General features: G+C 33.7%; 1 protein-coding gene across 2 annotated transcripts in view; it reads left to right on the top strand.

Moving 5' to 3' along the window:
• LOC131160001 (uncharacterized) overlaps window positions 1-17,732 on the top strand; it is a 71,653-nt gene that overhangs the window by 24,531 nt on the left and 29,390 nt on the right. For both annotated transcript variants that reach the window (XM_058115275.1, XM_058115286.1), the window contains exons 12-14: window positions 13,675-13,752; window positions 14,914-15,078; window positions 15,835-15,942. In XM_058115275.1, the coding sequence (XP_057971258.1) occupies window positions 13,675-13,752; window positions 14,914-15,078; window positions 15,835-15,942 (351 nt within the window). The remainder of the gene's footprint in view (window positions 1-13,674; window positions 13,753-14,913; window positions 15,079-15,834; window positions 15,943-17,732) is intronic.

Raw genomic sequence — 17,732 nt, 5'->3', positions numbered from 1 at the left:
TGCACATGTAGGAAAGAGCTTGCTGATGTCATGAACATGTAAGAGATCATCTGGATTTAAAAATCCAGGGCTCTTGGCTAGTTTCTTCCATCAAACAGCAAATCCTCATTGCAGGTTCGACTCCTTATCTAGAATTTAAATTGTGGGGAGTCTTTTATTAAAGGGAAGGATATTAGAAAGGGCATTAATGGATTCTACAAGGATCTTTATATTGACTGTGCAGATAATTAATCACATTCTCTTGCATGGACTAGAAGACTTGGCCATTTCCTTAATCAGACATGAGTGGGTTTTTGGCTAGAAAGTGGAAGGAAAGTTACAGGCTTGGAAAGGAATCCATACTTGTAAGGAGAGGGAGAAATGCTTGCCCATCATTCCTTTTGCCATCTTTTGGTTTATGTGGAGGGAAAGGAATGAGAGAGCTTTTGAAGGAACAACCATTACGTGAAGACGACTGAATTAGCACTGTTACTAGATCGTATGGTGGTTTGTCCTTTGTTGTCTCACATGTATTATTTTTTTTGATATCCTGCAATGCAGGTAAGTTTCTGTTGTTCACATGGGTGGTAACCATTTGATGTCCTTTAATGATTTTGTTAATGGTTGTTTTAGTCTTTTAGTAGAGTTATTAAGTGTGTTAGTATGTTCATTACTGAGAGTTAGTAAGGGTATTATGGTCATTAGAATGTATTTGATTTGTATTATAAATAGAGGAAGAGACCTATTTTTGATTTAGGTCATTCATTTAATCAAAATCTGAACATGGTATCAGAGCGTGATCGAACCTAAATCCTATCACACTCAACTGTCGCCGGAAAACACCTTTCTGTCATTTCCCTTCTTAGAACGACCACAATCCTTCATTATTTCACAAAAACAACCACATAGCCAAAAACAGAACCCTCTGAAACATTACCCTACCAAATCCCATTGTCAGAAACCTCCCCACGCACCACCATGCACCCGCTGACTGCTGGCAGTCCTGACACCATGCGCCGGCACGTGAGAGAGATTTTGACCGCCTTTTTCTGGTTTTTTTTTTTTCCCTCCATCATGTTTAGTTTCCTTCCCTAGACCATATTGTCAAGCTGTTGGGCATGTTTTTTACTCAAAAGATCCAAACTTTTTCGACCATGCACTCGTGGTAATCCATTAGTTGTCGTTCAGTGTTCGTATAGGTCTTTTGTGAGTTTCTTGGAGCAGTGGCAGTGTTCATAAGTTAGTTTGTGAGGCTGTGGAAGTGTTGTAGCAATTTGTAGGTGGTGTTCACGTCGTTTGTGGTTGTTTTGGTGCTTCACCTTGTTTGTGTTTGTCCTGATTAGTTATGATTGTTCTTCTTGTTTGACAGTGGTGTGACTGCTGGTTTGTGAGTGTTGGGATGGAGTCTATGAATCTCAAAAACATTTCACCTTCGTCGCTGTCACAGATAACAACTGAGAAGTTGAATGGAAAGAATTATGTTTAGTGTTCTAAGGCTTTTTGGGTTTATTTTGCAAGATTATGAAAATCTGACACTTGCTCCAATCTTAATCCTTCTGATGAGAAAAGAAAAGAAGTGTGGATTTAGGAAAGTGCCTTGATTGTTTCCCTGTTGTGAAATTCAATGGAGTCCCATATTGCACAGATGTACATGCATCTAGACACATGCAAGGAGATTTGGGATTATGCCAAGCTTCTATACTCAAGTAACATTAAACGTATGTATGATTTATCCAGGAGTACTTTCAGTTACAACAAAGAAATTGTAGCATTGCAAATTATTTAGGAGAGATGAAACGTGTTCTAGAGGAGCTTAGCCCCCGTTTGGGAGCACTTAAAAAGAAGTGCTTATAGCACTTATCACTTAAAATAAGCACTTTTTCAAAAAAAAAAAATGGTGTTTGACATGTACTACAACAAACACTTTTTTAAAAAGTGCTTTTTAGAACCACTTTCTTGGGAACTATTTAAGTGAATTTTGAGAAGCAATCTAAGATAGCTTTTTGGCCACTTATAAGTGGCATTATTCATAGGTGGGGTCAATTTTGTAAATATAAGAAAATAATCATATATTATTTTACTATGAGTAGAAGATAATCATATATTATTTTACTATGTGTTATAATATATTAATTATTAATGAAACATGATTCAATTTTGGAATGAAGAAGAAAAACCATCTATTAATTTAAATTAATATTAAAAGTTAGAATACTAATTTAATTAATAATATTATTTTAACATAATTTAATACGATAATGATATGTTATAGATATAAATTAAGAACAATATTATTGTAAATCAAAGAATAATATTATATTATTTTGACTCAATAAAAATAGTTAAATATTAATTAAAAATAACAATTAACATAATTATTAATTAAATTTTAATTAAAATTAGCTATATATTTTATTATGCATTATAACCTATTAATTATTAATAAAATTATAATTGAATTATGAAATGGATAAAAAGAACCATCTATAAATTTTAATTAACATGAAATAAACTAAAAATCTTAATTTAGTTATTAATACTATTTTTAGCATAAACTAATGTGATAATCATATGTTATAAATATACATTAATAATAATATTATTGTTAATTAATAAATAATATTATATTATTTTGGCTAATAGAAAATATTTAAATTTTAATTAGAAAAATAATATAATTATCATTTACATTTTTAATTATAACAATATTAATATTTTTATCTAAAATATATTTAAAAATACATCTTATTTATTATAATTTAATTTTGGATTGACAAGAATATTTATTAATTTAAATTAACATTAAATAAATAGCAAATTTTAATTCAATTAATATTTAAATTTTAATTGTAAATAATTTAATAATTATTTGTTAAATTATTAATTCTAATATTAATATTCATAATTTAAATTATCTTTAAAAATAATTATATAGTATCCTATATTAAAAGTAAGTATCTAAGATTCTAAATACCAATTATTTTAAACACAACCAAACACCACTTATAACTTTCAACACTTTTTTAGTTCAACACTTATTATAATTCAACACTTTTTTAAGAGCATTTTTGCACAAGTGGTTCCAAACAATCCCTTAACACCGTGCAACCTATAATCATTGACGTTCATGAGATGAGAAGCAAAGGGAGCAGATGAATCTTTCGATTCATTTGACTTTCATGCTCAATTACTTCTGGGAAATTCTTAAATATTTCTTTAGGTTTGAGTGGGCTTGAAACCCGAGTTTGAGGCAGTTTGGTCCTAGATACTTAGTGGTGTAGAGTTGCCATCATTTGCCGATGTTTATTCTCATGCCTTTTGTGTTTCTTTTAGCACATTTTCTCTTGCTCTTGCATTTGGATCTAAAAGGACAACCTTTGCCACACATGGTGATTCTAGTTCTCTACCAAAAAGCTGTAGAAGTTATCGAGGTGGCTCGAGCAGTTGTGATGGTAGAGATGGACGAGGTAGAGGCACCCCTTGGAACTGCTCATTGTGGATGAGGTAATCATACTATGGAGTAGTGTTTGGATCTCCATGGTAGACCTTCACATGTTGCCAATATAGTCACCACCGATTGCACAGCTTTGAGGGCAGCCAATGTAGCCACCACCAACTCCACAACTTTGGGGCCAATTGGGGGGCAACGCACTATATCTTTGTTAGAGGAAGAGTATTCCAAGTTCCAGTAGTATGACTAGTATCAAGCATCACAACAAGCTTCTCTTCCCATTGCATCTCTTGTTCAAACAGGTAATGCCACACCATGTTTGTCATCTAGTACTTCTCGTCCTAGTCCTTAGGTCATAGACTCCGCTACCACTGATTATATCAACATGTATGCCTAATTTCTTCTTCTACTTTTCAGTATCCTAAAAATTTGCCTTGTGTTACTCTTGTTGATGGATCCACCATAGCCGTTAAGGGAATTGGGACTGCAATCTGTTAGCAAGATTACCAAATCCATGACTTGTTTTGTAGTATTCTTCCTTGATTTTGTGGTTATTTAGGATTTGAAGACGAGGAAGAGGATTGGCGGAGGGTGTGAAGTTGGTGGACTTTATCACTTTGAGCTGCTATCTCCTTCTACCACCTGCACTACTGTTGCCACATCTCTCCCAATTCATTATATCCTTGGTCATTCTTCATTAGAAAAGTTGAAAAGTCTAGTTCCTGATTTGAGTTCCGTGTCTAGTCTTGATTGTGAGTCTTGTCAGTTGGGAAAGCAGCATTGTGTCCCTTTTGCCCCGAGTCAGTAAACAAGCCGCAAGCCCTTTAATGTTAGTCCATTATGATGTTTGGGGTCCTAGTTGTAATTGGGCTTCCGGTACATTGTAACCTTTGTGGATGACTACAAGGATAACTCGACTATATTTAACAAATGATTGTTATCAGTTATTTCATATATTTTTTGCCTTTTGTTTTGATATAAAGACTCAGTTTGATTTTCCAGTTCAAAAACTTAGGAGCGATAATGCTAAAGAGTATTTCAGTATTTCAATTCACTACTTGTATGACTTGGAATGGTATTGTTCATCAATCATCATGTGCCCACATTCCTTAACAAAATGGGGTTGCAGAGAGGAAAATAGACGTATCTTTGAAATCACTTGCACCTTACTTCATCAAATGCATGTACTAAGCGTTTTGAAGTGATGTTGTATTTACTGTTTGCTATCATATCAATAGGATGTCTGTTCTCAGTGGTAAGATTCTCTACTCCATTCTCTACCTCCTTGTATATTTAGGTGTGTGTCCTTTGTTCATCAACTAACTCTTAGAGTGGGTAAGTAGGATCCTCGTGCTATAAAATGTGTCTTTCTGAGCTATTCATGTACTCAAAAGGGACATTGTCGTTATAATCCTATGTTGCATCACTCCTTTGTTTCCGTAGATGTTACTTTTTGAGTCTGCACCTTATTACACTTACCCCCTGTTTGGTTTGTTGAGTAAGGCCGAACTAAATCTCAGGTTGGAATGACATTCCTGCGCTTGGTTTGTGGGTTCAGATAGGCTGGAATCAATCTTCATTCCATGGATTTAGACTCATTTTATAATAATAAAAATTCTAAAAACAACAATAAATGCTAATAATACTAGTTGTTATTACTATTGCAATAAAAATAATAAGTAATGACAATTGCAATAACAATGGATAATATTTATTATTGTAAAATAATAATAATAACAAGAACAATATTAATAATAAAAAAAATAATAATTATTTTTAAGGATAGTAATTATCATAAAAATAATAACTAATAATAACTACTATAAAAATAATATTTATTATTGTAAAATAATAATAACAACAAGGGCAAAAATAATAAAAAAAGGCAAAAATAATAAAAATAATTATTTTAAGGATAGTAATTATTATAAAAATAATAATAATAGTAATAACAACAGTAAACAATAATAATTACAGTAATAATAATCACTATTATGAAGATATAAAAAAAATAATAATCAAACAAAAACAACAATAAATAATAACACTAATTGTTATTATGATTATAAAAACAATAACAACTAATAATAATTACAATAACAATAATAACAACTGATAATAATATTTATTGCAATTAAAAATAATAATTATAAAATAAGAACAAGAAGAGCATTATAGATAATAAAAAAGGCCAAAATAATAATAATTATTTTAAGGATAATAATTATTATAAAAATAATAAAAACTAATAATAGCTATGATAAGAATAATATTTATTATTATAAAATAATAACAACAGGAACAATAACAATAAAAAGGTAAAAATTTAAATAATTATTTTAAGGATAATAATTATTATAAAATAGTAAAAAATAGTAATAACAACAATAAAAAATGATAATTACACTAATAATAATCACTATTATAAAATAATAAAAAAATAATCAAACAAAAACAACAATAATAATAATAATAATAATAATTATACTAATTCTTATTATTATTATTATTATTATTATAAAAACAACAGCAATTAATAATAATTACAATAACAATAATAAAAAACTAATAATAATATTATTACTATAACATAGTAATAACAATGAGGAAAATAATAATAAAATTTGCAAAAATAATAATTTTTATTACTATTTTAAGGACAATAATTATTAAAAGAATAATAAAAAATAATAAGAACGACTAATAATAATTACAATGGCGATAATAATTATTAATATAAAATAATAATAACAAAAAAAACAATAATAATAATAAAAAAGAAAAATAATAATTATTTTAAGGATAATAATTAGTATAAATTAAAAAACAGTAATGAATAAATAAAAAAAACAATATTAAAACTAATAAAAATCACTATTATAAAATAAAATAATAATTAAAAATTAAATAATTATGTATCAGGGATATTTTATTAAAAAAATGACTTATTTTTTGTTCCATTATAGAAACCATTGAAGAATACCAAATGTTGGAAAGAAGTTAAACTGGATTCCTACAGTCTTTCAATGTTATTAACCAAATGCAGTAGTTGCAATCTAGAAGCAATTTCATTCCTACTTTGATTCCATTCCTGCCATGATTCTTTTCATGCTTCAATTTCATTCTGCAAACCAAACGGAGGGTTAGTCCCCGAGTGCTTTTGATCTCAATGAGTCTCTTCCTTTGCCTAATCTTCCAAAGTCTAGTTTGCTATCCTTGCCCAATCAACCACCTGTGTCTCCATGTAGTTTGAGTCCTTCTCATTGTCTCGATCGCCCTAATTTGCTAGTGTATTCACAACGGCGGTTCCAAGGAAGAGAGTCTCCTCTAGTTTCTACTACCACGCCTTTGATTTTTTCGTCTAATGATCATATTCCCATGATGTTGATCCTCCCATTGCTGCCCGAAAAGGTAAACACACATGTACACAACATTCCATTTCCAATTATGTTTGCTATGACTTCTTATCATCCTCCTATTATTGTTTTGTTACTATAGAATCTATTGCCCTTCCTAAATCTGTTTTAGAAACCTTAGCCCACTCTAGGTGGAGGAATGCCATGGTTGAAGAGATGAATTCTTTACGGGACAATGATACTTGGGACTTGGTATCTTTTCCTCTAGACAAGTCAGTGGTTGGTTGTTGCTAGATATACATTATGAAAGTCAACCTTGATAGTTTTGTGGCTCGTTTGAAGGCACGTCTTGTTGTTAAGGGGTATACTCAGGTGTATGGTTTGGATTATTCGAACACTTTTTCTTCAATTTCCAAACTTACATCAGTACATCTATTCATCTCCTTGGCCACCACTTGTCACTGGCCTCTACATCAATTAGATGTGAAGATCTTGAATGATGATTTTGAGGAGGAGGTCTATATGGGAGCAACCACCTGGGTTTGTTGCTCAAGAGGAGTTAGGTTTAGTGTGTCGACTCAAGAAGGTTGTACATGGTTTGAAACAGTCTCCTAGAGTATGGTTTGGTCTATTTAGTGCTATAGTAATTGAGTTTGCCCTTTGACGGTGTGCAGTGGACTACTTTGTGTTTTAACATCATACTTCATTGGGTAGGATCCTTTTTATTGTGTATGTGGAAGATATTGTTATTATAGGTGATGATGATCAAGGTATTCATAGCCTTAAACATTTTCTACAGTCTAGGTTTCAAACCAAAGATTTGGGATCGTTGAAATACTTATTGGGTGTAGAAGTATCTAGATCTTGTATGGGAACTATTTTATCACAGAGTAATTATGTTCTTGATCTGTAGGATGAGATTGGATTATTGGGATTCAAATTGGTTGATACTCCCATGGATCCTAATAGCAAGTTAGTGCCGGATATGGGTGATTTGTGACCTGTGTTTTAAAAGCCTCGATTGAGGCTTGCCTTGCAAGGCATGCCTAAAATGCCTTGAGGCTTAATCTAAAATACCAAATTCCAAAAAGGCTAACGCATTACTTGCTAAGGCTTATGCTTTTTTTTTTTTTTTTACTAAAGGCATGCCTTTTGCTCTTTTTTAGTTGAATCTTTCACATTTTAGTTGTGTGATTCTCAAGTTAGGATTGGTTAGAAAATTTTAACTACATGTTTATATAAAAGCAATGTCATAATATGAGTTGATTTCTAAAACTCTTAAACCTCAATCTTTCCAAAATAACTGAGAGTTGTATCTTAGATCAAGAAAATAGTTTGAACTTTATAATAGTATAGCTATCTCGTCATGATTTAAGCCATGTACTCAAGTTAGCAATTTTTGAATCGCCAACAAGCAGTTTGCAAAGTATATCTAATTTTTCTTTTTTACATTATATTTGTGTTTTTTTTTTTGAAATTTGTATTTTTTTACTACTTATAATTTTTTTTACATATTTTTATTTTAAAAGAAAATTCTCAAAACGCTTACGCCCCAATGCCTTGCCCTTTAAGGGTTAAGACGCCTTGGCTTGCGCCTTCACCTTCTAAAACATTGTTTGTGACCTAATCTCGGACGATATTGGAGACATGTTGTGAGTCAATTTTTGGATTCTCCAAGGACAAGTAATTGGGATGCAATAATTCGCATCTTGAGATATCTCAATGGTGCACTTGGAAGACGTCTTTTATATCAAGATTAGGGTCACACTTATTTAGATATATACAGATGTAGATTGGGTTGGTTCATCTTCCAATCGAAGATCCACAACTGGGTATTGTATCTTGGCTGGTGGAAATTTGGTTTCTTGGAAAAGTAAGAATCGAACTATGGTGGCTAGGTCAAGTGTTGAATCAGAGTATAGAGCTATGACACACTATTTGTGAACTTATTTGATTGAAGAACATGTTGGAAGACTTAGGTTTTTCACATACTCAGTCTATGGAGTTGATGCGTGATAATCAAGCTGCTCTTCATATTGCCTACAACCCGGCCTTCCATGAGTGAATGAAACACATTGAATAGTATTGCCATTTTTTTCAAGTGAAACTGGTGTAGAATCTCATTACTACCACTTGTGTGAAGTCCGATATGCAACTTGCTGATTTGTTTACCAAAGCTTTGGGGGATGCTCATGTTAAATTTATATGTAACAAGCTAGAAGCATATGATATCTATGCTCCAGCTTAAGGGGGAGTGTTAATGATTATTTTAGTCTTTTAGTATTATTATTGTGTTATTATGTTAATTAGTGAGAATTAGTAAGGGTATTATGGTCATTAGAATGTATTTGATTTGTATTATAGATAGAGAGAGAGACCTATCTTTAAGTTAAGTCATTCATTTAATCAAAATCTCAATAGTTTTTTCTTTGTTCTTCAAAAAGAGACTAGGACCCTAATTATAGGAATGAACTAACATCAGAGGGCTGACTGCCCGTTTATTGACTTGGGGAGCATGGAGAACATGATGGTGCTTTCCTGATAAGACTCCACTCAAGATTAGACACAGAACTCAAAGTAAAAACTAGTTGTTTTTACTTGTCCATGAAGGATGACCAAGGCAATAGTGGATTTGAAGTGGTGTATCAGCAGCAATGCAAGCGATAGGAATAGAGAGTGGCTCAAAGTAGTGAGATCCACTAGCCTCACATCCTGTGTGAATCATCTTCCTTATCTTTAGGTCCTGAATAACAACAAGACCAGAAAAGAATGTTATAAACAATTTAGTGACCTTGTAATCTTACTGACATGCATAAGATTGAGAGGGGATTAAGGAATATACAAAGTGAAAGAAAGAGAGATTGAGGGAGTAGGATATACTGATCCTATCCTCTTAACTATACAGTGGACCCATTTGCATGGGTTACTCGAGGTTGATTTTCAGAATACTGGAGGGCAGAAAAAATGTTGGTTACAAATGTCATATGGTCAGTGGCAGCTTAATCGATGATCCATGGACTAGTTTGAGAGGTACTGGAACACATGCAGACTGTAGGATTACTAGAATGAGAAAAAGATGCAGGGTGATGAGATGCTTGTTTGGATATTTGATACTGCACAAACCTCAAATAGAATACTCCTCTAAGAGTTTGAGACAAATAGTGAATTGTTTGCCAATGGCTGAACAAGTAGGGGTGGAAGCTGTGGTGATTGATGAGGGAAATATACTTTTGAGTTTTGTGAACTCCATTTAAACCCTCACTACACCAACCAAAAACACACTGATACAGTGGTGATACGGCACTAATGCAGCTCCAAATACATTACTAACACACTGATACATCACTGTTGAAGGCTTAACTTGAAGCCCCATTTAACAGCCACGAACAGCTTCTAACAGCATTAATGAAGTGCTGCAACTGAAGACATAAAAAGGTTGGATCTTTGGACCAAAATCCATGACCTACAACTTGATATCATGGTTTACAGATGGATTCAAGACATGTGGGAACAAATCAGATAAAAAATGAGGCTGAATGGAGCCTCACATGATGTGCAGTCAGAGTTGTCAGCCGTCAGTTGGCGCTTGGGGACGTGTGGATGGGCTTTCGGTGATGGGATTTCAGGACGCTACTCAGTGATGTCTGTGGGCGTGTATGAGGCTGGTTTTTAAAATCTCGAGGAAGCAATACGGTTCTGAACCGTGGGTGTCATACTGAAATTACATTACAAATGTACTCGTAGAATACACTAATAGTACAAACAAGCTCCCAAATGCACATAATATTGTACTTATTAAACTAAACACATAATAAACTACTAAATGAACCCAACAATCCCCGATCCATCTCTTCTTAAGTATTCTCCAACAAAGATCTTCCTAGTGTCTTGCTTCTTGTCCTACATCAACTCTCCCCAAGTTAGAGAAAATCTCAAATTTTGAAATGTTGGAGGATCAGAATTAAGAAGCAAACTTGGATTCTTTGAAAGGTAGTGCTTGAACGGTATAAGAAATTATGATCCTTTGGCAGCATCATCGATTTGAATTTAGAGTTGTTATCAATAAACACGACAGGTATGACAAACACAACATTATGAATGGTTGAAAGACTATGGATGTTTTCAAACACATGCATTTTCTTCCTTATAGTTTCTTCATGTTGAGTAACTCTTAACAGATTCTCTGTCTTGGATGGTTGGTAATGCTGGCTTCAAGATGATCTTCTTAACATTATAGTGGAAGAAACATGTGTTCTCATGTCCTTGAGTCACACCCAAATCATCCAACCAAGGAGAACCAATGAGTACATGGCCAATCTTTGTAGGTTTGGTATCACACGAAACATGATCAAAATAGTCATCCATTTGGATAGGAACCACACATATTTCATAAACATGTGAGGTAGTATTATCAATCCAAGACCTCTCACAAGGCTCTAAGTGAGGTTCTGGATGAAGTTGCATACGAGTGACTCCATTTGTAGAAACCATATTCATAGGGCATCGTCCATCAATGATGATTTTGCAAAAAGTTACCCCGCACTTGAGAGGGGTGTCGAAAAACTTGATATTGTGCCAAGGTATGATAAATGGCATTCCTTTTTCCAACCATATTGCTGGATTTATATATATATATATATATATATACTGCAACTACTTATCACCGAAAGCCACAACACAATTTGACCACGATTCTCAATATATGCATGTAAAACCACAAATTGACTGTCAATTTTCAAGAGCTATCTTCAAGTCACCTTTAATCTTGAGTATCACATAGAAATGAAACAAATTCACTCAGAGAACTCCCAAATGCAGCAATGAAACCTGATTTCCAATGCTGGCAGCAGCAATTTCTTGCTTCTCATAGCAAATTATCGCGCTTACTTGCACAATATCAAGTCTGGAACCAAAATATCATGCTGAAAATCAAAATCTCATGAGAAAACACCAATTTCTTGTGGCTGGAACTAGTTTCTCGAGATTCTGGCAGCAGGAGGGGAGTCTGGCAGAATCCTACTCGCAGTTGCAGTGCGTGGGGAGTGTGCGCCACTGGAAAGGGCCCTCCAGTGATTAAAGTTGGTGCGATTGGAGATCAAGGGGTGGAGATTCCACTGGTATTGGTAGTCTGATGAAAAAAGAGGAGGAACTTAGGGTTTCGAAAGGGCTGTCACTTGGGAGAGGTTTGGCCAGCACGTGGAGCTTCACCAATTGTTGGATGGTGATGAAATTTTAGGGGAAGGTATTCTGGGGGTTTCTGATTACGTGGGTGGTGGAGGTGTCTCGAAAATCAGCCGGGAAAGAGATGTTCGGACTGGGGGCATGACTGGAACTTTGGAAAAGTTCAGAACTGCTTTTCCTGTTTTTATTTTTTAATTTTATTTTTAAGAATGAGATTCAGAGAGAGAGAGAGAGAGAGAGAGAGAAGAAGAAGAAGAGGAAGAAGAAGAAGAGGAAGAAGAAGAAGAAGAGAGAGTGCAGAAGGCTGGTGGGCAGCAGAGGATTAGAGACAGAACAGAGAAAAGATAGAAGAAGAGAGGAGGAAGAAGGGAAGAGGAGAAGAGTGAGGGTAAAATGGTTGGACTGAAATGGAAGAATGGAGATCGAATTGGGCTCTGATGCCAAATGATGCAGGGGCAGCATCAAGATTCTGAAGCGGTGGGATAATTTAGAAATTCTAAAGAGGAAGGGGAAGGGAGGAGAGAGGAGACACAAGGGGGAAACTCATGTTCAATTCCAATTCAAATTCAACATCAACTGCCTACAACATGGCTTTCACGCACTATTTATTAGAAAGTCTCTTCACATGAAATTATACATAAACCCTTAAAACTATACATATTACAAACATACCCCTAGAGCACACAAATATTGCAAACAAGCCCTCAAATGCACACAATATTATATTAATTAAACTAAACAGTAAACACATAAGAAACTACTAACTAAACCCAATAATCCTCAATCCAATTCTTTTCAAGTATTCTACAAAAAGCATCTTCCCAATGTCTTGCTTCTTTGTCGTACATCATGTTCTTGTTCGGACTTTATTTTTGGGGATGTTGTTCAAAGCATCTCTCAACATTCTTGGAATCCTGGGACTGTGATGTCCATGACATCAAATTCTTATGATTGCTTTGGGGTTGGAAACTAATGTGGCAATAATCTCACGTTCCCTTGGAATGAAGGATTCTCACAAAAAATGGAAATCCCATTCCCATGTTCCCGCATGGGTAAGTTTCATGGAAATCCCATTACCATAGGTATCCTGTTTTTGGGACTATATTGTTCCTGCTCTTTGATCATTGGACATTAATGCCCCCACAGTATAGAACAATTACATGCCATTATCAAATTTATCTTTTATAGTGGTAAACTATTATAATAATAAAAATAGAAATAAAAAAAAGTGTAAGTAATATTATTATAATATAAAATAATGGTTGAAATTTTGAGACCGTATTGCCGCATTATTTTGGTTTGTTAGATTATAAGGTGTTGATGTTCTTTTGTTGTCATATTTATTTATGATAGTTGAAATTTGTAAGATATGGATTTAATTTGGTACATATTCCTAAAAATATATTGTTGTGTTTATAGACAGGTCAAGGGTATAATTGTAATCTTCTTGAAACGTGTGTTAAGATTTCTATGTTGAACTAACACATGGGCATCCTGTATAAATTTCTAGGAATATTAACTCGAACAAACAATAATATTTCCAGTGTCGCATTACTGGAATGGGATTCCTGGTAATTTCATTTCATGGGAATACTTATGATCTGTAAACCAAATGGAGCTTTTCAGTTAATGACGTGACAGAAACTCTTGTACTGGCAATCTGCAATGACTTCTTTATTGATAGTTCTTGGTTCCTTTTCTGCATAGGACCTTGAAAATGCAATCAAGGAAATGAATGAAAAAACAGTACAAGGACAGAAGGGAGGTATGACATTTAAGCTTCAGGTAATGTAAAAGTACTAATTTAGTCTTGATATTGATTTTCTTTCAGTTATTTTTATTTTATGATTGGTTACTGCTTACTGGTCCTTGTGATGTCAGGATTGCCCTCACCAGCTTGAGTCTTCACTTGATAGGAACTGACAACTTAGATGGCATAACACTATATATGACATTGCCATAAGTTAAGAGATTGACATCTGATATCATTGTTTTTTTCAATTATGTATTTTAAGGTTTTCTTCTGCTTCTGGTGGGTCCTCTTCCCCCCACCTTACTCCCCTCTTCTTCATATTCTTCTCTTTCTCTCACCATTTTTTTTTTCTTCATTTGATTTCTTCTGAGCTGTTCTTTTATTTTACTTCTATTGTTTGGAGTCTGGAATTCTTCTTGAATCAGCACTTTAAATGTTCTTTGGCTCGAGTAAAATTTTGCACTACCACTCTTTCTCTCTTTCTTTTTCTTTCTCCTTCACATATTCTTTTCCTATTTTTTCTTCATTTTTTATAATCCTTTCTTTTTTCACCTGGATTGATCTTCTTTACCCGGCCATTGCATGCATCTTAGCTTGAGGAAAATTCTGCACTGTGTAGAAGTGACATTTATCTGTCACGCTTTTTTGGTATCCAAATTGTCCTCATAGAAACTTTTCATAATCCTTTGTACTCTCATGTTGCTGGAGAATCTTAGATTTCTTTTATTTATTTTTTCACTTAGATTTTTAATGATTTGCATATGTGCATGTTATATATTTAAGACTGTCTGACATAATTACTTTTAATTTTTTCTTGCTTGTTAACTATTGGTTATGGTTAGCTCATTTGTAGATTGAATTTCAAGTATAATTATTTCCCTTTAAATAATTTTCTGTCTAGCTGTAAATGTTGATGGTTTAATTATTTTTTAGTGGCTATTTGGTGATGATAGGATGTTTAATTGGACAGTGAATTTTTCACATTCACATATAGTCCTTTAAAGTTTTTTACACATTTTTTTTTATTTATAAAAAAGTACTTTACATTCATTTTTCTATAAAAAGTACTTTGCACTCATTTATTAACCCTACGGCTGTATTCAGTAGGCTTGCTTATGGGTTTACACTATATTGAGTGCTACATTTCTTTTCACGTTAAATTGAAGTCAGATGAACATTTTGTGGGCCAACAGGTGGCTATTGCAAAGCCCTTCGACAAAAGGGGGAAACGAGCTCGTGATGAATCTGAAGCTAAGCCTAAGAATCTGAGCATTTCCAAACATTTGAAGGCTGACCCTGTAAGCAATACTTCTGGTCGTCTTACATCAACAGGTCTAAAACTGAAGCATTCAATAGAGGTGGGTTTTGTGTTTCTGTAAAGGTGGAAGTATGTGAACTTGAGAATTTGGAGGCTTCCTAAATTACAAAGACGTAGTGTAAACACATCCTTGTACTTAGACCTCTTTATTGTGCGCATATGTTGTTGCTTCTTTAGGTTTAATAATTGAAAAGATATTGTATTTTCTGCAGAAGTGCTTTGAAAGTGACTGTTTTTTAATAGAATTTCTTGGTATATATATATATATCACAAAAATATTTTCTTTCATTATGTTGTTAGTGCTTGTTTCTATTTTATGGCTTTTTGGAATTAAAGGAAGTATCTTACATTTGATCATTTCTACTTCTAGTCTTCAATTATTATCATGCCAAAATAGTGCATAAGCATCAAATAATTGTAGATGTATTTGGAAGAATTGAATCCACATCTTATAATGATAGTAAAATAAAGAAGCTGTTTTTTTTTTTGATGTCCATATTGGTTTTTGTCCTGGTCTGCAATATTTTACATGGTATACACAAAGTTAGCTTTGCATTTACTCTTGCAGGATTCTATTTATTCCTTTTGTCTAACCTTTTTGGTCGCATGAGGTATAGTTATTATGATATTATTAATATCCTGGGGTTTCGATGATGGTTGGTGGATTTTTTAAGTTTTGTGGAGATAGTTAGAGGAGCAGGAATTCTGGATTTTCCAAAGGAACAAGTTACATATTTGTTTGTGTTTGTTGCATATTTTGTTATGATTGTTTTGACTTTTAAATTATGATCTGCAGGAGCCAGATGCTACAGATCCATATGAAGCTGCTTTTGTCTCATTACCTTTCGCTGTTAAAGAGCGTTTATTTCGGATCTTTCGCCTTGGCATTGGCACTCGATTTGACGTAAGTCCTTATGGTTTGGCTGTGGAATTTACTGTCTGGTACTGCCATATTATTTGATTTATTAAATGCCTGATGAATTATTTTGCATGGATAAGTGGGAAACTGGAACAGATTCATCGATAAGTGGGGAACTTGAACAGCACCAGCTTCCAATGTTTGATTGGCTGCGATAATAAGATCTTGTCAGCATTGAGCATTTTGGAGGTTGGTGCTAAAGAGTAGGAGCAGACTGCTCCTGGCAACCTTCCTGATACAGTTCTCTGGCTGGAATGTTGATTGTTGTTAGTTTATGAGTTAATGGTAGCCTGCTAGGCCTTAGAAATTTAAGCATGGAACAGTGATAGTAAGTTACTGTCAATTTCCACGTGGTTTACTAGATACTACTTTATTCGTATAACTGCTATTGATAATTTATGCCTTATTGTTATATCTATATTAATACATGATGGGTTTTGGGCTTGACTTAATTTTTACACTTCCTTGGCTGTCCATTTTAGGGCCAATGTCTTGCTATCTAGGGTCAGCTTAGTGACCAAGTGCTGTGTGGATATGAAAACCCTCACAACAATTTGATTTTTATGCCTTGAGAGTTCAGATAATTTTCTTTATTTTGATTTATTTTTAAAATTTTTTAAAGTGTATTATTATTGCTGTGATTCTGTGGCCTAGCTTCATATACATTTAAAGTTGAAATATTGTCTCTGAAGAAAAATCAGTATATAAAGACTGATTACTGATATTGCAATTGTATTTATATTTTAGTTTAATTTCTCTGGACACATTGAGACAAATCATGGGGTGGTTGCAAAGGGCCATTAGGAGGGAAACTCACAAAGTCAATCGTATGAAAAGTGCATATTTAGTATTTTTATTTTATTTTTTGCAATTATATTTGTATTTTAGTTTTATTTCCCTGGTCGACATGAAAATTCTTCGAAGACTTATTGGCTAGCTTAAGTGGCTTCCTCCCAAAGATGTAGCACAAGCATTAGTGCAGCATTTTTTAACCCCACGAGTGCACATTTTAATTCACCTCCAAGGTTCTTTGCAAAATAAACTTCCTTATTTTCATCGTGGGTACATGTCATATAAACTGGTGCTAAATCTTAAAACTCAGTTCTGTTTTTAAGTCAAACCTATCTTCTTCCCCTCGTTGGCTGAGTGAGAATGATCGTGAGCATTATGCAGTGGAGGTTGGGTGTTTCTATCCATTTGAAAACTGAGGGTCGAGGGAACATTGAGGAACTCACAAAATTCTTTATGCTTTTAAACTAACTACCATAATATACTGTCTATCCTTGAGGTGCTCTTATTGTAGGGGTTGATTGCATCCCTTTGCAATTGAATGGGAGCTCTAAAATCTTATGTTGTATCTTATGTTGTATGAGACAAGAAGGTATCTTCTATGACTCCATAAGGAGAGAAATCTTGATAAAGCATGTGTTCGGTTATTGAGTAAAGCATGTGATGAATTTTGACCATCAAAAATTGATTGGATTGTGTCTCCTAACTATGGCATTTTTGACAAATGTCTTACGGATAATGGATTGCTCGAGTATTATTTTCCATATTGCTTCCTCTGCCTGGCTTTTTGGCTAAATAAAGTATGGCAAAGAAAATAAAAGATAGAGGAATGGTGAAGGAAGGGAAGGTTAGAAAGTTGCAGTGCTGAGCAGTTTTCATGTCTTCAGTAACAGTTTGAGGATTTTGGGGAGATGTGCTACCTCACACAATATTGGAATCAGAGAGATTACAACCATGCAGTTGCTAATGATTAGGAGAAGTTGCTG

This window comes from Malania oleifera, chromosome 1 (assembly GCF_029873635.1).
Source record: "Malania oleifera isolate guangnan ecotype guangnan chromosome 1, ASM2987363v1, whole genome shotgun sequence".
NCBI classification, from domain to species: Eukaryota; Viridiplantae; Streptophyta; class Magnoliopsida; order Santalales; family Ximeniaceae; genus Malania; species Malania oleifera.
This window is presented reverse-complemented; position numbering and strand designations above follow the sequence as displayed.